The sequence below is a fragment of the Mercenaria mercenaria genome, chromosome 2, assembly GCF_021730395.1.
Source record: "Mercenaria mercenaria strain notata chromosome 2, MADL_Memer_1, whole genome shotgun sequence".
Taxonomy (NCBI): Eukaryota; Metazoa; Mollusca; class Bivalvia; order Venerida; family Veneridae; genus Mercenaria; species Mercenaria mercenaria.
In genome coordinates, this window is record NC_069362.1 from 80,943,055 (window position 1) to 80,961,042 (window position 17,988).

General features: G+C 36.8%; 1 protein-coding gene across 7 annotated transcripts in view; it reads right to left on the minus strand.

The window, feature by feature from the left end:
- The window catches only part of LOC123564404 (paired box protein Pax-5-like), an 86,196-nt gene extending 70,888 nt beyond the window's left edge, over positions 1-15,308 (minus strand). The window contains exons 1-6 of one of the 7 annotated variants that reach the window (XM_045357961.2): positions 15,164-15,308; positions 14,074-14,247; positions 13,209-13,331; positions 10,086-10,171; positions 5,700-5,855; positions 4,758-5,519 (exon numbers count right to left, since the gene is read on the minus strand). In XM_045357961.2, coding sequence (XP_045213896.2) covers positions 4,758-5,403 — 646 coding nt within the window. In that variant the 5' untranslated portion in view covers positions 5,404-5,519; positions 5,700-5,855; positions 10,086-10,171; ... (1 more) ...; positions 14,074-14,247; positions 15,164-15,308. The other 6 variants (XM_045357960.2, XM_045357958.2, XM_045357955.2 and 3 more) reach the window with 6 other exon arrangements.
- Between the last annotated feature and the right edge of the window lie 2,680 nt (positions 15,309-17,988).

The following is a 17,988-nucleotide window of genomic DNA, read 5'->3' on the forward strand; positions in this document are numbered from 1 at the left end:
ATGGGTTGGCGCGCTGGTGACAAAATTTATATAGAGAACTTGTCTTGTGAAGAGAGAAGAAGTGCGGACAAGTGTCTTAGATTGACATACGCGAGAAGTTTTAATGTAAATATTTAATGTAAAATGATCTAAAATGCCTCTTACAATTCTAAAGCGGATAACCATATAATCGTTTTCTCCGGTTTTAGACGGCATATTGAGCATATCTTGTGTGATTTTTTTTCATGCTTTTTATTTGAATATGTATACGAATGAGACTATAATTATTCATATGATGTAATATAAAAATATCTGTGCTAAAACATTAGTGTCAATGTATATAACGGTCCAAAAGCATGTTATGAAGTGGTCAATTACCCTCTGGCTATAGCTATTGTTGTTTCAAAGTCGGCTTGCTGAAATTCCGAAATAATTATCTGTAAATCTAACACCTATTGCCTAAGGCGGCAGTTACCCCGGGTAGAACAACAATACTGTATTGTGTATCCGTTAACACTACGGTTTAAAACTTTCTTGCTTCTACAGGGTATTTATAAATGGTCGCGTAAAATCCTACTCTGTTATTTTCTATGATTAAAAAGAATTATGGGTGTTAAGTGGCCTATCGCTGTCGTAAAAATGTGAAGAATATGTGTGGGAATTGAGGACTTTAAACGTCAGTTTATAAAATATGCACGATTATTATAGAAGCGAAATACTGCTCTCTACCGCCATTACAACATATCTGTTGCAGAATGAAATATGTATATAATATATATACACCGTCTGTTGTTTAATGACATGTGTGACATACAGTGTAGTAGTAATCATCTTTTCAATATCCCTGGCTTACAGTATTCCTTAACTCTCAACAGCAAATGATACAGAAATTTACATAAATTTGAATTTTAATACTACGAAAAACTTGAAACCCAAAGTGGTCATTGTCATGTACATATATTAATAATTGATATAGAGCAGTACTTGCGAAAATATATAAATTGTGTCATATAAAGTAATATTTAAAAACGTTCGTGGTAAAAGTGGACAATTTGGAAAGTGTAACAAGAGCTGTCCGTAAAACAGCGCGCTCCACTATTCGGCGATTTAACAGTAAAATGAATATATGTCTCAATAAGAGACCTCTACTTTAAAAGGAAGAAACATCAAGAGGCATAATTCTGTCAAGAACACAAACTAGAGTTATTGGGATTATTACCACACATGCAGATGATGATGGTAAAAATATATTTTGAGTTTCAAGTCATAACCTTATATAGTATCAAAGTTATGTCCAGCAAAAAAGATTATCAAAAAATTTAAGTATGAAAGAGGCATAATTTGGTCAAAAATACAAATCAGAGTTATGGGGATTGTTACCACTCATGCAGATGATGATGATGATGATAAAGATACATTTCAAGTCTTTATCTTATATTGTACTAAAGTAACATCAAGAAAGCGAAGATTGCCAAAAAAAATTAAGTATGGAAGGGGCATAATTCTGTCCAAAATACAATTAGAGTTATGTGGATTGTAACACACATTATAAAGAAATATTTTCAATTTCAAATCATTATCTTTTAAAGAGCCAAAGATATGTCTATAAAAAAAGTTTTCAAAAAAAATTAACATGAAAATAATTCCAAGTATAACTTTGTGACCTTGACCTTGGGTATAATGGGATCAGCCCCAGCACATACTTTGTTTGTATGCTGGACAATGTTTATGTGAAATTACAGTAAGATATGAGCAATAGTAACAAAGATATGACAGAAAAACAAAGGTTGCCGAAAAACTTTAACCTTAAAAATAACCCAAGTATAACACCTTGATGACCTTGACCTTGGGTATAATGGGCCCAGCCCCTACACATACTTTGTTTGTATGCTGTACAATGTTTATGTGAAGTTACAGTAAGATATAAGCAATAGTAACAAAGATATTACAAAAAAACAAAGGTTGCCGAAAAACTTTAACCTTAAAAATAACCTAAGTATAACACCTTGGTGACCTTGACCTTTGGTATAATGGTCCTAGCCCTTGCACATACTTTGTTTGTATGCTGGACAATGTTTATGTGAAGTTACAGTATGATATAAGCAATAGTAACAAAGATATGACAGAAAAACAAAGGTTGCCGAAAAACTTTAACCTTAAAAATAACCCAAGTATAACACCTTGGTGACCTTGACCTTTGGTATAATGGGCCTAGCCCCTGCACATACTTTGTTTGTATGCTGGACAATGTTTATGTGAAGTTACAGTATGATATAAGCAATAGTAACAAAGATATGACAGAAAAACAAAGGTTGCCGAAAAACTTTAACCAAGAAAGCTCACACCGACGCCGACGCCGGGGCGAGTAGAATAGCCCCCCTCTTCTCCGAACAGTGGAGCTAAAAATGGGCATGGGTCCACCAAAAAATATTATGTATGTTACAATAAAATACCAAAGGTTCAAGATGTAATGTTTGACCTAATCATATCATTTTAAAGAAAGAGATACCAACTGAATAAGAAATATTTAAATGTTAAAATGCCTGAAACATATTTCAAGAGCAACACTTACTAGGACAAGTACTTATAATATCGTTTTATGTGATTGTTTCCCGTAACTTTTAACGATTCATTTTATGTTGCTCATGCAATCAAATGATCAGCTGGCTAGACTGGGTCCTGGTAGTGTTCAAACTGTGTTGGTGGGAGCCAGACTTTTTCACCAGGGCATAAAGTTATCATACAAAATGATCAGCTTCATAAAACACTTTTCATAGTTTCATATTATTAGTAATATTTGTATGGCTTTTTATGCTTTTAATGACGCATCAAATCAAATGGAACATACACTTAAATAAGGTACACCCTAATGAAAGTTTGATCTACATGGTTTTATAAGATGACGTTTTGGTACTTATACTTTAGGTAAGTTTTATAACTGATCCCTCCTCAAGCAAGACTTCGAAATGTTATTACTTAATGAGAGAAAACATTTGCTATAAATCTTGCTAGGTTGATTTCAGATTTTTTTTTTTTGCATTTTCACAATACTTATATTTTTTTAAGTACCAAACTATAATCATTTATGAAAGGAGCGCTAGTATGACGTAGAAACTGTGAAAAAAAAAGACATACTGACGCTTTAATGCAAGTGAAAACTTTGATAAAAGCCACCAGTAACATACATTTTAACCACTTTAAATTTGTTCTGGTAACAGGTAAACATACATAAATAATTATCATATGCATGTGAAAATGCCACTTTCCCTTTTCACCTTAATTATATATTCAAGTAATACATTTCATCTCTCACATCGCAAATGCATTTCGTCTGTAATTCATTCTGTTTGACTTAAATATGCTTTCAAACATTTTGAGCGATAGGATTCAACATTTATAAATTCATACACGACCGAGTAATTGATAAATATGGTGGAAATTTCATAAATATTCCACCTTTAATATATATCAGACTTGAGGCCGTAGGAACGTCTTCCGCGATAGGTTTTATATTTAGCTATTTAATCCATGTTTTTGTAAATCAGCAAATATCGGAATATAATCTCGTTTATACGACTTGCCATTTGAAATTGAATACATAAGGTTTTTATATTGTATTTTGACTTTTATAGGCTATAAACATTGCTGATACCACACACTGAAATCTGCCAGGAAAACAGTTATTGAAATTTGCACCCTGTAGAACTTATAGAAGGTACATAAACATGTTTTTTGTGCTTATATATATATAAATATATTATAATGTTTGTGTAAGTGTTGTTTACAAGTATGTGTGAGTCATACCAGTTAACCCTGGATACCATATGCAAATACCTATATTTTATTGTCCAAATGGGACATCTCTTCCAAATGTTGGCTTATATTTAGACGTTTTTACAATACTGTGTTTGAAGTAAAATAGCTGCCCAATGTCAAAACTAAAAAGTCCAGCCAAGAATTTTGAAACACAATGGCTTCTTTTGTAAAGTATTTGCACAGAAAAACATACACAATGATTTATAGCAGTCTATCGGGACTTTAAAACGAATGTGATTGAAAATTCAACATAATAACAGCAAGTTAGCATTAAATATCGAGGTTTTTGTTCGCTTTAACTGTCATTCAAAATGTAGTTTGCATAAAGCACAAACATGTCATAATATAACATGGATATTTGCATATGTTCCTAATGTTTGCCAATCAATTTCACTCTAGTCATAAAATGTATACAATGAATGTAAAAATAAAATAAATGTCCTTATGCACACATTCCCATTACATCAATAGGGGAGCAAACTGTTTACATTCATAATACCAACTGGGCAGTACCGTATTGTATGCATTGAAAATACAATTGTACAAATCCTTTAAATGTTTATTACGTTATGCACGAAGACACATGGTGGTTCTGTAAATCGTCAATGGTCGAGTAAGCAACAATATCTGAGATATGCATGAAGACATCGCAACATTTGGTCGTTTTGTGATAGGGCGGAGGGGACGTCTGACAACCCGTACACATGTAAGACACAATGTTTGACAACCGAAATTCATGTTCAGAGGCATTTCTGACTGCTTAATTCAATCATTCTGTAATTGCACTCATTGATACACACGTGTCTGGGTTTGTTTTATAGAATGGAATGTCTAATTTGGGCAGGATCAAAATATCGTAATGTTACCTATAAAAGTGCTGTTGTCTTCTTGTTAATGGAATATAGTGGTTTGTCAGTGACATTTTAAATGTTCAGTGACATTTCTTTAATATAAAAGCATACCTTTACCGTCAGAGGTTTGGTTCTGTTTCTTTCCTTGTTTCCCGGACTGTTCCTGTTGCTGGGTCACTTGTTGCTGTAGTTCACTCTGCTGCTGCTGAAACTGTTGCTGCAACTGCTGTTGCTGTTCTTGTAGCTGTTGTTGCTGCTGCTGTAAAAGTTGCTGATGTTCGATGAGATTCTGTGGCAACATTTCTATGATGGTATGTGTCGGTAGGAGGGTTGCGGTCTGCAGTTGATGGGCTTGTAGGTTTACGGGATGTAGCTGAGTTGGATTTTCTAACGGTGGTGCCTCTAGAGATGGTGGTTCAGTCTTAACTTCTACACCAGTGATTCGATTATCTGACGTTTCACACAGGGTAGTGTCGTGTTCAGTTGTACCATTTGAGTCTGTCCGTTCATTATCACCGTCATCCTCTGGCGGCTCGCCGTTTGTATGTATAGCAGCGGCCGCCGCAGCAGATATGATGTCAGAAGCTTGAATAGTGGTCGGAATTGCACCTAAACTTGACACCGGAATCGAAACTGTGGCAAAAGTTCCTGGTTCCGTCGACGACGGTGCCAATCCGACGGTTGACAAATTGGCCATTGATGTCAGTCCAGCCGTAGAAGGTATTAAAACTTGAACCATGCTGCCTTCCATCCTCATTTAAAACTTTAAAATAGTTTTTAATCCGGTGGCCAGTAAAACAGGCCTTGCTTGTCACATTAAGCGAGTTTGTTGTACTCCTCAAAAACTCCGATCTGTTTTGTTTATGTCCCACACTGAAAAATGCACATGTTATAATTAGTTAAATTAACGTTACACATGTTCGGTTGACATGTAATTGTATATATTCCGAGTTGTTCAAGTCTGACGGACTCTGATTGACAAGAAAACTTAGAATAAGAGGCACAAGAGCGTGAAGTTTAACAAGAAATGGACCGTGTTTCTCTCTCACATACCTGTTTAGCGATCACTCAGCCGTACTGTGTCGCGCAGGTAGCTGTTGATGTGTGTCGTCACTCCATAAACACGCCTACCACTAAACGGAAGCTCGTTCCTTTTCAGTGTATTTTTGTCCTTTCCGAAAGTTAGGGAACTTTGGCATCGATGACAGTCTGTAAAGTAAATAGTACGCTTTTAAAATAACCTGTCCGAGCACTATGACACAAAATGGCTGCAGCGTACCAGCCTTCCACAACCAAAAAGGAAATTTTACCTGCCATATATGTTTACAATAAATACTGCGATCTGATTGGACAACAGTGTCATTCCCGCCATTACACATTGTCAACCGCCATTATAGCCTCCAGGTAACTTGAATCTAGATGGTAACATGCGATATACGACATTCCAACAAGGTATAACTTACAAAACGGGACAAACATCAACTTTTAAAATGTTTTTGATATATGACGCCATTTTGTTCTCTCAGCGATTCGCAGCAGCGTACTAACAAGACCATGTGCAAGTGTACGACTTGGTTCATTGGTAATGTTTATAATTGTCGCTAGCAGTAAATGAAATAAGATTGATTTTCAATAAATCGATGTGGACGGCCTAGTTTGAAAGAATATACAGTAATCTGATTCATATTTCGTATTGTTAAAGTACATGATAGGCGTCGATCAATACGAAACGTCCGGAGTAGCACATCCCGACATACACAGCATGCAATATGAGAGATTAGAGTGTTTCTTACAGGTGAAGAAATACAAAAATGTAGAAACCCAATCCGATTTACATGGATTTATGTAAAACTGATCCTGACTCGTATTCTACATTTAATCCATTAAAATGTTATTTAAAAACATGTCGACCCGTGATACATAATTGTATCATAACAATAAATGAGCCGTGCCATGGGAAAACCAACATAGTGGGTATGCGACCAGCATGGATCCAGACCAGCCTGCGCATCCGCGCAGTCTGGTCAGGATCCATGCTGTTCGCTAATAGTTTCTCCAATTCCAATAGGCTTTAAAAGCGAACAGCATGGAGCCTGACCAGACTGCGCGGATGCGCAGGCTGGTCTGGATCCATGCTGGTCGCATACCCACTATGTTGGTTTTCTCATGGCACGGCTCAAATGTAAAAATGTTCGGAAAAGAAACAGTTAATGGCGTTTCTCATACTTAGGTATTTTGTCAATGGACACTGCCACTGTGATTATTTGCAACTTGAAATTGTATGACAATTATTTATAAATTGTTTAATAATACTAAAATATTTTGTTAATTCAAAAACTGTTTTGAATTGCCGCCCGATTCAAGGACATTGTGTGTAAAACGATCTCTTTTCTGTTTTGTATATACCTTTTTATGGGCAGATACTTCTGAATTATATGTTTTTGACAGTTACACAACCAGGTACAGCGTATCTAAACAGTTTTATGGGCTGTAGATATAATTTCAAATTGGAAGTGCAATAATGTCAAAACAAGCCTTTATAATATTTGAGAAAGAAATTTTCAGATTTCCAACTGACATCAGGTAAACAGATGTTTTGGAACTAGCAAACGAGTCTTAATAAACGTAAAACGTTTACATTACGCAAATTTTAAGGGTTCAAGTACAGTACATATTTGAAAAGAGTGAATTTCAAACAAGCCCAACACAAGTGTGTGTATTTATTCAAACTATTATTTGGTCTTCGCATTTCACTCGAAAGCCGGGATTTCTTTACAAAAAGAATTATTTTGGATTAAGTTTTCACTGAGAATGAATGCTATAACACCATTCATTGATTAAACAAACAGAAGCTTCTTTAGTGCTTAAGGGGAAAACGTTCTTTCAAAACCTATAATGAGAAAGACATTCCTACATTGTTGAAAAGACAGCCAACTAGGTCAATGTATAGTCTTTCTGAAGTACTTCAAAACAGAATATAGTATTTATCTCGCATTAATCCTTAAGAATACCTATACGTATATCTTAAGGTATGACTCTAACTCTTAAAGGTAGAAACAATGTACATGATCTTTAAGGGCAGTTATTAGCTTAGTAACAGATTCAACTTTTAGAAATGCACGCTGTTTACAATAGGCAGGATGATCTTACATTTCAGTATAAAATTCCTGAATAAAATGGTCAATGGCACGCAAGTTTGTTGACTGATAATGTCAGAAAATATGTTACTATCAGTTACATCAAACGACGACATGTGAATTTTGGGGTAAAGTGAAAGCATTTCCTAAGTAATTATTCCCCTCGGGAGAACATCCTTTATAACTATGTTATTAAAAACCCGTTTTCGCCAAGTAGATTTTCAATACGGCCATTTATTGAAATTCAAAGATGAAAATCTTACACATCAACTAACCCCTGAACGCTAAATTGGGTAATTTACTTGCTACCTCTTAAGGTGTGGTATTTCAGAATATTTGACACGAAAACAAGTTTTTATAGGCGAATGAAACTCGACCGCATGTATTGTGTATTACCCTCGCCTTTCAAGCTAAACAAGCATAAATTAAAAATAATTAAATCTTCTGAATAAATAGAATACAACTGTTGATATATTACTCAATAAAATAACAACATGGGAAAGTTTTTCAGAAGAAATGCATATTATTTTGTCAGCTTGAAGAAGCAGTAACTGTTATATTGCACGTTTGAAAAGAGTCATTTAAGTACTCATAATAGCGTACATCATCTTAGCTCCGAAACGTCAACATGTGGGTTGTAAATTCGAACCTCTACGTATAGTAAATACTGTTTCGACGTATATGCCTGAATGCCAGAACAACACACGAGCAGCGAAAGCCGAACCTGTGGACACTAGATTCGCGTAAACTTGTAAGTTGTTTGACGATGCCACAAGAAACGTTCCGATCAGATGTTGTGACATTTAAGTTACCGATTCTTCCATACCCCTCGGAATTCAAACTTTACTGAAAACCGTGCTCGAAACACGACAAAATGTCCTCCATAAGTATAACAACGCCTGAATTAAATAAGTCCGTTCACTTTCTTTAGTTTTGTTATATAATTTCTAAATCCCTTTTCTTATAAGGCATTCTTCAAGGTCTCCTTATTTCAATTGTTTAAAAAGTAGGTGCATTACACAGTCAAAGAGACGAAAATAAAATTAACGCTCAACAATGTGTTTCAACGCGGATGTTAATGCAGAGGAGATCAACGGATTTTCCTACAGTTATTTTTGTGTGCTGGCGTTTCAGCTGATCGGCCATGTGGCACCACGGCTAGACAACAATTCAAGTGTCCTCGAATGAACCTTCGGTGTGAAAATACTGGCGATAAGATTACTTCAAAATTTAAATACAAAGCACGCAGCAGTGTGTACGGCGTCTCGGCTGACCAGCCAAGTGGTAATAAGCACACTACAAAAATAGCACCGTGCTCCGTCGACCGGTTATTAAGCGCAAACGTGGTTTTGTGGGTTTTACCCTTCCTGAGGTACGTATTTCCCGACATTTATTTTTAGGCCACTAGAGTTCTGGCTGAGCGGCCAAGTGCCTCCAAGAATCGCATGGTTAACCAAGTTTGGTGGTGCATTCTCTTCGATTTGAAAACGCTACCTGTACAGTATATAGCTTGATTTGAAAATCTGCCATTGTTAAAACTGCATATACAATGGGTTCGTAGATGCGTTAACAAAATAAACGTAATCGCGAGTTTACGAAAACAGTTGTTATTCTCCAACGCCAGACGTCATTTCTATTTTCTATTTTGCGTCATAAATGCCCTTTCATTTTCTTATTTGTTTGAAACATATAGTCAAAAAACTAATATGTTGTCTTTTTGACAAGTGTAACTGACCACGAATGTGTTACGCGTTTCGAAGCACTGTTTGATTACCAATATAGTTGTTCTTCCAGTTTTGGGCATTTTTGATAATTATTTACGAAATAAAACATTCATTTCATAGGAGTTTTTGTTTTTGAACAGTCAAACTTTGTCCGGCTGTACCGGGGACAGCATGTCTGACTGTTCCCTCAGACTACCGGCAAGACAACGTCACGCTATCTTGAGAAAAAAGTTTAAACACTCATGAAATAACTCTATATCATAAGCCCTGACATGTACAAACCACTTTTATAATAATGAGCCGCACCATGAGAAAACCAACATAGTGCATTTGCAACCAGCATGGATCCAGACCTGTCTGCGCATCCGCGCAGTCTGGTCAGGATCCATGCTGTTCGCTGACGGTTTCTCTAATTGCAATAGGCTTTGAAAGCGAACAGCATGGATCCTGGTCTGGATCCATGCTGGTCGCAAATGCACTACGTTGGTTTTCTCATGGTGCGGCACATATGAACTCTGCAAGGTGCTTTTAAAGTATGATATTATTTCAATTTACTTATTACAATAACATGCTGTTACCTGAATTAACTGTCTTCTGCAGGAATCCCAGTTCTAACACAATCAGTCACATCTTGCCAACTACAGCAGACGACAGCGAGTCCCGACTGTACTTGGAATATATATAAACATGAAAAATACATACATGAATGTAACAAATGAGTAAAATGTATAAATATATTATTACAGTTATGTTACATTATAATTATTTTAGAAATAGCGTGTCCTTATACTGTTTACTGCGCGTAAAATAATACACGTTGTAAAAATATTTGAGCCGTGCCATGGGAAAAGCAACATAGTGGTTTAGCGACCAGCATGGATCCAGACCAGCCTGCGCATCCGCGCAGTCTGGTCAGGATCCATGCTGTTCGCTAACAGTTTCTCTAATTGCAGTAGGCTTTAAAAGCGAACAGCATGGATCCTGACCAGACTGCGCGGATGCGCAGGCTGGTCTGGATCCATGCTGGTCGCAAACCCACTATGTTGGTTTTCTCATGGCATGGTTCATTTAATAATAAGGTCGTGACGATATTAACCTCAGAAACATAATGTGTACATTTATACATATGACTGATTCTGTCTAGAACCTCCAACATATACCAGTATTATTCCTTTTCTACTGAACTACTGTACATATACAAATGCCAGGCAGACTTTTAAGTACTTCAACAAAAACTTCAGGATAATGTTAGACTATGGATCTTGCAAAGAACAAGAGGGCCATGGAGGCCCTGTATCACTCACCTGACCTATAAACCTAAAGATCATCAAGATAGTTTCATTAAGATATGGTCGTAAATGTTGCCTCTAAAGTGTTAACTAAAGTTTCCTTTGATTTGACCCGGTGACCTAGTTTTTAACCCCACATGACCCAGATTCGAACTTGACCTAAAGATCATCAAGATTAACATTCTAACTAAGTTTCATGAAGATACAGTCATAAATGTGGCCTCTAGTGTGTTTACAAGCTTTTCCTTTGATTTGACCTGGTGATCTAGTTTTTGACCCCCACCTGACCCAGATTTGATCTTGACCTATAGATCATCAAGATTAACATTCTGACCAAGTTTCATTAAGATATGTAAGAAATGTGGCCTCTAGAGTGTTAACTAGCTTTTCCTTTGATTTGATCTGGTGACCTTGTTTTTGATCCTACTTGACCAAGATTCAAAATGGACTTTGAGATCATCATGATTAACATTCTAACCAAGTTTCATAAAGATAGAGTCAAAAATTTGGCCTCTACTGTGTTAACAAGCTTTTCCTTTAATTTGACCTGGTGACCTAGTTTTTGACCCAAGATGATCAAATATCGAACTCATCCAAGATTATATTGAGGGTAACATTCTGACCAAGTTTCATTAAGATTGGGCCAAAATTGTGACCTCTAGGGTGTTAACAAGCTTTTCCTTTGATTTGACCTGATGACCTAGTTTTTAATCCAAGATGATCCAATATCGAACTTGTCCAAGATTTTATGGAGGGTAATATTCTGACTATGTTTCATTAAGATTGGATCAAAATTGTGACCTCTAGAGTGTTAACAAACCTTTTCTTTGATTTGACCTGGTGACGTAGTTTTTGACCCAAGATGACCCAATATCGAACTCATCCAAGATTTTATTGAGGGTAACATTCTGACCAAGTTTCATTAAGATTGGGCCAAAACTGGGACCTCTAGAGTGTTAACAAACTTTTCCTTTGATTTGACCTGGTGACCTAGTTTTTGACCCTAGATGACCCGATATCGAACTCGTCCAAGATTTTATTGAGGGTAACATTCTGATCAAGTTTCATTAAGATTAGGCCAAAGTTGTGACCTCTAGAGTGTTAACAGTCAAATTGTTGACGACGGACGGAAGACGGACACAGGGCGATCACAAAAGCTCACCTTGAGCACTTCGAGCTAACAAGAGCTGTCACAGGAGACAGCGTGTTCGACTATTTTGATGCTGGATAGGGGAATAGGGCACATCTGAGGAAGCTGGAGCTGTCACTGGGGTGTTTTATGACTTCAATGTGGATTAAGATATTGGACAATAGTTTAAGTCTGTGTCAAATATATTTAGTAACAACAGAGATAGTAATTGTGTATCAAATCATTAATTAAGTATAAAAAGGACACAATTCATGGAAAATGTCTGCAAGAGTAATGCAGATTGTGCTATATCATGTGGCTAATAATGTGGAACAACTATTTTATGTTTGAATCAAATCTATTCTGTGATCACTGAGATAGAGCAAAAGTGCAGCACAACGTGAAACCTTAAAGTTTAAGTAAAGAGGGAGCATAGCTCATGACATATTGGTGCTAGCATTATGGACCTTGTGTCATACGATGTGGGTAATGATGTGAAACAACTATTGTAAGTTTGAATCAAATCCATGCAGTTACAACAGAGATATACCAGTAGTGAAAAAGAATCAAAATTATTTGAAATTCTAAGTAAAAAAGGACACAATTATTAAATATCTGCGCTAGAATTATGAACCTTGTGTCATTAGATGAGTGCGACGATGTGAAAAAAAGTATTTTAAGTCTAAGTAAATAACAAAGATATAGTGACAATGCACAAAAATTAACAAGACATTCTAAGTAAAAAGGGAACATAATTTTTAACTATTTTAAGTTTGAAGCAATTTCATCACGTTGTGACTGATAAAGAGAATGTGCATCAAAACCTTAACCAAGGTGTGGACGCGGAAGGACGCCAACGCCGACGCTGTGTTGAGTAAGATAGGTCTTCATATACTTTGTATAGTCGAGTTTAAAACACAATGGAGCAAACCAAGAAACTGATTAAGAGATAAAAAAAATGTTATAAATTTATTTTTCTATGGCTATGAAATCAGTTACATACATTGAAATCTATATTCAGTGTGTAACTCAGTTTGCTTTTGGCAGACTTCTGTGTCATGCCGTGAAGGCAAAAGTCATCAAGAATGTAAGCAAGATTTTTTTTAAGCCAAGCCGTTCCAAGCTATGCTGTATTATAGCGAACAACTCGAACTCACAGCTGTGCTGGACAAGGCAAGTTCGATTTCGGCGACCTTAACCACTCAGCCGTGAAGGTCCCCTGGAGAACTCCTGCCGTTCCGTCCTAATCTACAAATGCGTTTTCACAAAAAACACACCCTTACTTGCAGCTTAGGAAAGACACCCGCCGTCACTTAGCTCATGTTCATCATTTCACGTCACGTCAGTACAACACAAAGCCCCAACCAAGGTATCAATTTTCTACTATGATGAGGTCTTCTGATCTTCTGAAACATGAGAAATATGCTTTATCACGTATACTTTTTTAAAAATCTCATTGTCATTTTATGGTAGTAAAGTACAGTAGAACACTTACTTGTGAGAAAGGTGGGGTGGGGCGGGGGGGGGGTGTACTCCCTCAATCGATGTACAATATACGTACAGTGTGTATCGTAATTTATATCTTTTGAACAAGGCAAGAAGTACCGAGCTAAGAGAATATAGTTATTGGATGGAGACGTGGCTCTCCTTCAGTGATCACAATACTATACCCTTTTCTTATGTTCTACTCATTTGATTGTAAACGTATTTTGATATTTCTAACTACATAAACGACGGGTATTACTTGTTTGTTCTCATCCATTGTTATCTACTAACACATGATGACCCATTAAGGACTCCACCTGATGAAATAGATACTGTGAAATCCTTAATGTTCGTGGGCACTAATTTTCGTAAATTTCATGGTCGGTTAATTCCATGAATGTAAATTCTAAATGAAGAGGTAAAAGTCCCATTCATTTTATATTCAAAATTTAAAACCCATCTAAATTATGTCCCCAAGAAATAGCCGTTTTGACCACAATCTCGACCTTTCGTACTCGCGACATTAAATGATTTAACAGTACTATATAGATCAAACCATTGTTTTATGCATTGTAATTATGACTATTCGTTGTTCTTCGTGTATCATGGCCCGACTTTTGCCACTGATCGGCGGCCTGATAATCACAGTAGAACCACCGTTACCTTAGCTGAGGGTTATCCAAACCCAGGAGCTCCTGCGTGCGCCTGCAAAACTTTTGACCATACATGCGCACAAGAAAGATGTCCCTACTGTTCGATTCAGAAGTGTTCCAGCCGATAAAACTGCCTCTAAGATTCTGAAACTGAGCCGGTTGTTGACCTCTGATACAATTAAACCTGAGAAGAAAAAAATGCAACACACTTATAAACTTGCTAAAAACAAGCCAAAAAGAGAAAAAAAGAAAATTACAAATTTGTGTCCATCATTGATATAGTACTTGCATTGCCCAATTATTTTGTAAAATGTGCAACATGTCCGATTTCAATACAAAACATTCATTTTGGTTTGGTGCCTTGAAAGGTTTCAGTATACGAAATCATGCAGCCAGTTATTTCTACCATTACTGTGACTGTAGAAATACATTAACAGTTGCACGAAGAAAGACAGAGGAAATATATGTATGAGTGGGTTTCTTATCTTGAATTGAAACAGAAGACATCCCCGGAGTATTGTTAATCTGAATGGGATTTCCACACTTCTTAGATAACAAACGCATTGTCAATAGGATTTCGCCAAAATAGACGACAAAGTAAAATATTTTACTTCTTTTTATAAATTAAAACTTTCAATGGGATCGTGCCTATCTTCTCCCCATAACATAAACATTCATAACAAACATTATCCAGAATTGTATCGTGTAAACTTGAAATGCCCTACCCCCGTGTGAGAACCACTTCAGTTTGCGCGGGAAAATAAAATATTTCCAGATGATGTGTGAACGGGGCCAGAAACTGTTCTATTTGCAACATATTTGAAAAGACAATGTTCCAAACTTTAAACTCCCTGTCCCAAAAGAACATTCACATGTCCTACTTATTATTTTTATAGTCTTTTCAGAAGATTGAATCTATTTATATATGGCCATGGATGGGTAACCAGTAATCGGAAATTCCACTCTTCATGGATCGTTACTCAAGCAGGCATTGTAAACAATCACATGTAAATTTCAGCCAAAGATAAAAATCTCGATATTAGCATTCAGAATCGGCTAATAAATGCAACAAAAAGGAAAATAAGTAAATTAATACTTACATCAATGTGAATGCACCGTGTTTTCCTCAAATTACAGATCCGTTATATCACAATAAAAGCATGAAATGTGTTCTGTGAAATTTTCCCATGCTCAATGGAAAGCACGTGGTTATTATAGAGGGGCCCGCGATAGGTTAACTTCCGTTCACAGGTGGCAGAAGTATGGTGTTTTACATTTACTTTATCCAGTAATCTGAACTGAAAAATTGATAATGGTGGTTTCGAGATCATAGTTAAAATACTATAAAATTATAAAACATGGGCCAGTAATACCAGTCTTTCAAAAAACAGAACCATTCTATTTCTGTAAGACCTTGTTATACTCCTACAGTCTACCTCCCCACCACCTCTATCCTAAGTGTGAAACAACCCTATGTTTTTTACAAAGTCCGATCAAATCAAACTTCTGTTCCCTAATTTACACGAGAATTTTATATTCAATCCTAGCACACTCTTATACTGAAAAATCAGGCAAAATGTACGAAATGTTTTGCTAATATCATTTCAGTTCATTTTGACAGTTTTCATTGTTTAGCTTATCATGTAACATTAATATTGTACATATCAATTAATTCGCGGTATCGTTTGTTATTTATTCTGAGAAGAGAAACTAAATACATACACGTGCGTAACATTAATTTAGTCAATTATATGAAATAACATTTTTATATGTATGGCCTGGGAGATCTTTAAGTAAAAAAGAATAAATAAATGAAGAAAAAGCATGCTTTCATAGTGACTGATACAGCGAGAGCATGTGCATACGAATTGTCAAGGAATATGGTTGCTATATACAGGCCCACCGGCGTTAATGAATTTACCAGTTCGAAGGCACTGACCTTCAGATCATACGACAAAAAAAAAAAAAAAAAAAAACATATTTTTAGACATCAGAAAATTAAAATTGCTGTATTTCTTAAAGGAGGCCTTGAAACTTAGTTACTGTCAGATGATAAGTTACGGAAACACATTTTTAGAGTTAATTGTATTTACTACATTTTTCAGCGTTTGTAACGGGATACCGGTAATTACAAGACTTTATATTAGACATTAAGGATAATATATTCCTTGTTGTGTATTTGTCAAGACCGCAGGAAAATGTTTCTTGCCGCGGCGACCCGGATTCGATTTATGACTCGGGCATGTTTTTTTCTTCTTGATTTGGTATTCTAAGATAGTTTAGAAAAAAAAAACTGTTCTAATGTTCATAATATGACCAAACTTCAATTTTACAGAAAAATTTTTTTTAGTCAAAATCTAGAGATTAGTGACTTTAACACGAAAACCCACGTTTTACATTGTCCAGTATACATATTGCGATGACAAAAACAATAACCATGATTATGATTTTATATGCGGGTGAGGGGGTACTTTGATAAGTAATTGCCAATACAGCAGTAGCAGCTATTGCCAGCTTAAAACAGACGACTAAAAGTAGATCCGTTGGCGCAGCAAGGTATTCGTTTAAAATGTGTTTTCGCAACCAAAATCGTAAAAGTACAAAATATAAAGGCTTACTTTTCTTGATGATGTGAATCAAAACTGTGCATAGAAAGGATTTTTCCCAGGGGATGCATTTTAAAGAAAAATATAACGTGCTCTTCTTTTTCTTCTTATCGTTCGCGACTTCACTGTCAGACCAGTAGCCTCGGTGAAACTTGTGGTTTGCCGCAGATCCTCAATGCCTCCATACAATTTCTGGTGGATTGAGGTATCTATCGGCCAAGTCGCAGCTCGCTCCTGGTCATGCCTTTTACATCTCTGAAGTATATGCTCCGCAGTCTGGTCTTCTTCACCACATGGTCAAGTTGGCGATGATGTCAGTCTGTATTTCTTGTACATGTGAGCATTCAGCTTGTTGTGCCCTGCGCGGAGCCTGACTATCATCACTTGTTAAGACCGATCAAGGAGATGAAAAGCATCTTCCTCCATCCTTGGTTTCGTTAGTGCCTTGATGATGGTGACTTTCTCCTTGTAACTCACAGGTTCTGTTGATTGTTCTGACTGAGCTCCTAGCTTAGCAAGTTTGTCTGCCTCTTCATTGTCTGCAAGTCCACAATGGGATGGAATCCACTGTAGTGCTACTTTGCAGGTTATACTCAGGCTCTGCATTGTTGATCAGAGCTTCCATGACAGACAGTGCATCTGTGAGAAAGACGACTGAGGAGCTTTCTTCTGCCGAGTCTTCAACCATTGAGACGGCCTTCATGAGTGTTTCAGTCTCTGCCTTGTAATTGCTGCAGTGTTTTCCTGTGGCTGCATGTAGTGTTTCTTTCTTGCCAGATGGGTACTGAATGAAAACTCCTGCTCCTCCATCTTTGACGGCGCATGTGGCTGATCCGTCTGTATAGACATGAGTCCATGATTCCGGAGGATAGTCTTCATTGATCATAGCAAGTGTGAGGCTCTTCCGAATGCCTTCATCCTTGCTCCCCGTCAAGACGAGGAACATCAAGTCTCACAGTCACTGAGGACAGATTCATTCGCTAGTGGGTTTATAATGTCTTCACTACCTAACATGCAGAGAGTCGTTGGAGCTCAGCTCAGTTTTGAACTCTCGGTTGAGTTTCTTTGCCTCATGTACGAGCTGCTACGTTTGGCCGATTCTTTTGTAGCCATCTAGCTTGGCTTTCATGGATAGTCTTGAAAAGACCTGAACTTCTCTGCTTGAAGCAGAACCTTTGCATGTCTTCTGTCTTGTAACGGTTGTGTGCCTGTTAGCTTCTCCATGAAGGAGATTGGTGTAGACTTTGTAGCACCTGTCATGATCCGCAGTGCTTGGTTCTGGACCTTAGTTTTGGCAGTAGTGGACCAGGCAGTTGAGC